At 40.4% G+C, this 6544-nt stretch overlaps 1 protein-coding gene across 5 annotated transcripts in view; it reads left to right on the plus strand.

Annotated features, from left to right (window-relative positions):
* LOC115156246 (LIM domain only protein 7) overlaps positions 1–2182 on the plus strand; it is a 97115-nt gene extending 94933 nt beyond the window's left edge. For all 5 annotated transcript variants that reach the window (XM_029703684.1, XM_029703685.1, XM_029703687.1 and 2 more), the window contains 3 exons: positions 313–421; positions 1234–1336; positions 1573–2182. In XM_029703684.1, the coding sequence (XP_029559544.1) occupies positions 313–421; positions 1234–1336; positions 1573–1595 (235 nt within the window). In that variant the 3' untranslated portion in view covers positions 1596–2182. The remainder of the gene's footprint in view (positions 1–312; positions 422–1233; positions 1337–1572) is intronic.
* Positions 2183–6544: the final 4362 nt, after the last annotated feature.

Raw genomic sequence — 6544 nt, forward strand, 5'->3', positions numbered from 1 at the left:
GAACTTTTTCTCAACTAGCCTACCTGGTTAAATAAAGGGGAAATAAAAAAATATTAATAATTATAACCTTTGACCCCATTCCTCTTCCTGAACGTGTGTGTGGGTGGGTTGGTGGGCATGTGTATTGGAGCGGCAGGTATCCTTGAGGTTAGGCCAGTAACCGAAAGGTCACTGGTTCAAATCCCTGAGCTGACTAGGTGAAAAATCTGTCTGTGCCCTTGAGCAAGGTACCTGTAAATCGCTCTGGATAAGAGTGTCTGCTAAATGACTAAAATGTAAATGTAATCTCGATTATGCGATCTGTAATCTCAGGTCAGTGAGTGGCAAGAAAATCTGTACGTTCTGTGAGACGGCGCTGGGCAAGGGAGCCGCCATGATCATCGAGTCCCTGGGACTCTGTTATCATTTGACCTGTTTCAAGGTGAGAGTTCAAATTTCAAGACCAGACCTCCCTGAACTGGAGACTGAGGTCGTGATTGATCCATTACAGAGACTAAACCTGCCTTGTCATCTCAGTACTAACCTGATCAACAGAATGAGGCTGTCCTAATATGGATACCATGACCCTCATCAATGTCATACTAACCTAAAAAGCATGAAGGGATTACAATCTGGCCTGATCCTGTATAACGGCACATACAAAACCAAGGAAACAGAAGTCCAAAGCGGATAGTAACTTCCAATGATATTGACTGGAGTAATGTTTCCACTAACTTTTCAGTTAAATGAAAAATACACTATCTTCCAAATTCCCTAAGCTATATAACTTGCTACAGAAATGGCAAACAGTAATGGCACATTGTTTTCATGGTTTTCTGAATGTGTCATGAAATCTGACTGCATTTGTTCTAAACCACACTAATCAATCCTTCACCTTACTATTTCCTAACACCAACATACTTTATTTGTATTAATTCATCCTGGGGCTTCTGACATCACAACAAGCTTCCAAAAGTCCCTACATGTATGCTTGGGCTTGAACTGTCAGTTTCAGTAATCTCAATGGTCTCTCTGTCTGGCTGTCAGTCAAGTGTCAGGTGTTTCACATTGGCTCTGTCTATCTGGTTGTGGCTTCGCGGGTATATGTCTTACTGCTCTCCCATTGGCTACTCCTTCTGTGTCTGTGCAACTTGTCTTCCCTCCAGAGGGCAACTGTCCTCTCAACTCCCCATCTGAGAGTGAGGGATCTGGCCTAGCCCTCATTGACCGTTCACCTCTTTCCCTACCTTCCAGTGCATTGACTGTAAGTCCGACCTGGGAGGATCAGAGGCCGGAGCTGAGGTCAGAATACGGAACCGACAGCTCTACTGTAACTCCTGCTACATGCGATTCAAAAGTGAGTTTGACTTCAGCCGAGTACCAGTTGAAAAGTGCGGCAAGTAGATTATAAAACTCCATAGTCATATTTGACCAGTATTGCCAATACTAACAAGGTTCCAGTTACTATGTGTTCTGTTGTGTCAGTTATATTATCTTTAGTTGTGCCGTGTCATTTAGTGATATGCTGTGTTTGTGTTATCGAATACTATCATTTGGTATTGTGTTATAACCTCTATCTTCTTTCCCCTCTAGCTGGACAGCCAACCTCCATGTGACATCGCTGTACTACAGCAGATTGAGGAAGAGACAATTCTTGCCAACAACCCATGAACACTGCAATCACGACAACAAGCCGTAACACTTTGCTAGATGACAACTTTAGATGTATTAATGTGTATTATGATTCTGCAAAAAGCCTTATTCTTCAATGAACTACTATCTTATTATTTCTTATTACTGTATCCATGAGAGGGTGAGATTGACAAAAAAGTTAACATGTTTATTTCAAAGTATTATTATCCTGATTACTTCATATTTCAGAAACGTAAGAGTTTTCGTGCTAGGCTGTGGGAAGCCTGCGTTTTCTTCTCCTTTGGGGTTCCTTTTCACCTGTGCCTTTTTTGTTTGTGATGGTGGGAAGATTATTTAGATTAAATGGATTCAAAATATATTAAAAAAAACTGGCATGGTTGGTTAGAGAGAGTGAGCAATTAATGGGGAGTTGTTGTTCTTTCTCATTAATAGAGTGAATCTTATACATTTGAGATGTTAAGATCATTTTTGCCAGAGAAAAAATATATAATATATGGGATTGAGGCAAATGTTGTTCAATAACATTTGTAAATAAAAATTGTGATCCAGACTCGGACTTCGTCTTTTTTAATAGCAGGTTTTTTGTCATTCTATTTTGTACCATAATAATTATGACAGTCTCTTGCTGTCTATTAGTGCTGAGTGATTATCCAAAATGTCATTTCTTTTTAAAGTTTTTAAACAACTAATTGACCGATATTTCAATTAATTGAATTCCATTTCGTAGATTTTTCTGAGATCACTTCTCAGTTTCTGTAGTGATGAATCAGATCAAGCGTGAAAACGTGATTATTTTTTACAAATTGAACCGACCTCTAAAAGCACTTAGCGCTCAGCACTACTGTCCATCTCTCCTATCTGTCTTCCCTGTTCTCTCTCATTCAATGAGTTGGTGAGCAGGGTTGAGAGGACCTGTTGCCACAAGAAAAGGGCAAAAAACAGTGAAGAACAAATACCTTAGTATATACAACCCATATGTGTTTATTTATTACCCTTTTGTACTTGAACTATTTGCAAATAATTTGACAATTGAAATGACAATTTTTTTAATGCTTTTGTGAGGGTAATGTTTACTGTTAATTATTGTTTATTTCACTTTGGTTTATCTATTTCACTTGCTTTGACAATGTAAACATGTTTCCCATGCCAAGAAAGCCCCTTAAATTGAAATTAGAGAGAGAGAGAGAGAGAGAGAGACTCGAAACCTAATGTCTACATGGGCCACCACTCCACCCTACGCGTGAGCAGCCTACGACCAGGTCCACCTCTACAAGGCAGCAATCCCAACTTTTGCCAGGACCCTGAAGGACGCAAAATCACACTATACTTGAACAGAGCTTTGCTCAATCATGAGGCATCAAAGCCAAAGTAGCTGAATACTATTAAGAAATGCTGTAGATGGAAGGAGAGTAGTGTGGAATTCTACCAAAAAACAATTAGGCAACAACAAATTCAATCGCTTCTAGACAATTTCCTGGACAAAATGTTTCACTAATAGTGAAGGTGTAAACTTCAGTAGAAAACCTAAACAGTATATTTGACCTCTCAGCTTCCCTATCAAATCAAAAAATGTCAAGCAGACAACCTAAGAAAATTAACAACAATGACAAATTTCCACCCCAGTCATAGACTGTTCTCTCTATTACCGCATGGCAAGCGGTACCGGACAGTTTTTACCCCCAAGCCATAAGACTCCTGAACAGGTAATCAAATGGTTACCCAGTCTATTTGCATTGTGTGCCCCCCTCCCCCCAAACCCTCTTTTACGCTGCTGCTACTCTCTGTTTATCATATATGCATAGTCACTTTAACTATACATTCATGTACATACTACCACAATTAGCCCGAACAACCAGTGCCCCCGCACATTGGCCAACGGGGCTATCTGCATTATGTCCCGCCACCCACCACCGCCAACCTCTCTTTTACACTACTGCTACTCTCTGTTTATCATATATGCATAGTCACTAACCATATCTACATGTACAGTTGAAGTCAGAAGTTTACATACACCTTAGCCAAATACATTTAAACTCACTTTTTCACAATTCCTGACATTTAATCCTAGTAAAAATTCCCTGTCTTAGGTCAGTTAGGATCACCACTGTATTTTAAGAATGTGAAATGTCAGAATAATAGTAGAGAGAATGATTTATTTCAGCTTTTATTTCTTTCATCACATTCCCCCCAGTGGGTCAGAAGTTTACATACACTCAATTAGTATTTGGTAGCATTGACTTTAAATTGTTTAACTACGGTCAAATGTTTCAGGTAACCTTCCACAAGCTTCCCACAATAAGTTGGGTGAATTTTGGCCCATTCCTCCTGACAGAGCTGGTGTAACTGAGTCAGGTTTGTAGGCATCCTTGCTCGCACACGCTTTTTCAGTTCTGCCCACAAATGTTCTGTAGGATTGAGGTCAGGGCTTTGTGATGGCCACTCCAATACCTTGACTTTGTTGTCCTTAAGCCGTTTTGCCACAACTTTGGAAGTATGCTTGGACTCATTGTCCGTTTGGAAGACCCATTTGCGACCAAGCTTTAACTTCCTGACTGATGTCTTAAGATATTGCTTCAATATCCACATCATTTTCCATACTCGTGATGCCATCTATTTTGTGAAGTGCACCAGTCCCTCTTGTAGAAGAGCACCTCCACAACATGATGCTGCCACCCCTGTGCTTCACGGTTGGGATTGTGTTCTTCAGCTTGCAAGCCTCCCCCTTTTTCCTCCAAACATAATGATGGTCATTATAGCCAAACAGTTCTATATTTGTTTCATCAGACCAGAGGACATTTCTCCAAAAAGTATGATCTTTGTCCCCATGTGCAGTTGAAAACCGTAATCTGTCTTTTTTATGGTGGTTTTGGAGCAGTGGCTTCTTCCTTGCTGAGCGGCCTTTCAGGTTATGTCGATATTAGACTCGTTCTACTGTGGATATAGACACTTTTGTACCAGTTTACTCCAGCATCTTCACAAGTCCTATGTTGTTGTTCTGGGATTGATTTGCACTTTTCGGACCAAAGTATGTTCATCTCTAGGAGACAGAACGCGTCTCCTTCCTGAGCGGTATGACGGCTGCGCGGTCCCATGGTGTTTATACTTGCGTACTATTGTTTGTACAGATGAACGTGGTACCTTCAGGCATTTGGAAATTGCTACCAAGGATGAACCAGACTTGTGGAGGTCTACAATTGTTTTTCTGAGGTCTTGGCTGATTTCTTTTGATTTTCCCATGATGTCAAGCAACAAGGCACTGAGTTTGAAGGTAGGCCTTGAAATACATCCAGAGGTACACCTCCAATTGACACAAAGTGCACAAAGTAGATGTCCTAACCGACTTGCCAAAACTATAGTTTGTTAACAAGAAATGTGTGGAGTGGTTGAAAAATGAATTTTAATGACTTCAACCTAAGTGTATGTAGACTTCTGACTTCAACAGAACATGACCGAATGCAAATCTTAGAATCAACTATTTAAGACTATCAGAACCCACTGGATTCTCCAATTATATTGAATGAACTACAGGACAAAATACAAACCCTCCAACCCAAAAAAGCCTGTGGTGTTGATGGTATCCTAAATGAAATGATAAAATATACAGACAACAAATTCCATTTGGCTATATTTAAACTCTTTACCATCATCCTCAGCTCTGGCATCTTCCCCAATATTTGGAACCAAGGACTGATCACCCAAATCCACAAAAGTGGAGACAAATTTGACCCCAATAGCTACCGTGGGATACAGCATCCTTGGGAAAATCCTCTGCATTATCATTAACAGCAGACTTGTACATTTCTTCAGGGAAAACAATGTACTGAGCAAATTGTCTTTTTACCAAATTACCGTACGACAGATCACGTATTTACCCTGCACATTGACAAACAATCAAACCAAAACATCTCGATGCTTTGTTGATTTAAAAAAATCTTTCGAATCAAGTTGGCACAAGGGCCTGCTATACAAATTTATGGAAAGTGGTGTTGGGGGAATAACGTACAACATCATAAAATCCATGTACACAAAGTGGTTAAAATTGGCAAAAAACTAAAACATTTCCACAGGGCCGGGTGGTGAGACAGGGATGCAGCTTAAGCCCCAACCTCTTTAACATATATATCAACAAATTGGCGAGGGCACTAGAACAGTCTGCAGCACCCGGCCTCACCCTACTAAAATTTGAAGTCAAATGTCTGTTTGCTGATGATCTGGTGCTTCTGTCCCTAACCAAGGAGGGCCTACAGCAGCACTACAGCAGATCTTCTGCACAGATTCTGTCAGACCTGGGCCCTGACCGTAAATCTCAGTAAGACAAAAATAATGGTGTTCCAGGACCACGAATACAAATTCCATCTAGACACCGTTGCTCTAGAGCACACAAAAAAGTATACATACCTTGGCCTAAACATCAGCGCCACAGGTAACTTTCACAAAGTTGTGAACGACCTGAGAGACAAGGCAAGAAGGGCCTTATATGCCGTCAAAAGGAACATAAAATTCGCCATACCAATTAGGGTCAGGCTAAAAATACTTTAATCAGTTATAGAACCCATTGCCCTTCATGGTTGTGAGGTCTGGGGTCCACTCACCAACCAAGAATTCACAAAATGGGAGAAATTATGCACATGTGACTTTTTTTGTGCTACAGTATGACAGTCTATTACAAATCAGTCTTACAGTATTTTAGACAGTATTTCAATCTGAAGACAGTGTGGTTTGAACTGACTGAATTTCATTAGAAAGGTATTGGAAAGTTCAGAAGATCAGTTAATGAGGTAACTTTGGTCAACTCGGGATAACTGGTACCACGAAAGTGGCTCACCTTTCAGCCAGGTACATTTCTATGGAAACAATTATTTTAGAAATAACCTGCTCCAGGGCAGGCTAACTCAGAGCTACACCCCCAGGA

Source organism: Salmo trutta, chromosome 20 (assembly GCF_901001165.1).
Source record: "Salmo trutta chromosome 20, fSalTru1.1, whole genome shotgun sequence".
NCBI classification, from domain to species: domain Eukaryota; kingdom Metazoa; phylum Chordata; class Actinopteri; order Salmoniformes; family Salmonidae; genus Salmo; species Salmo trutta.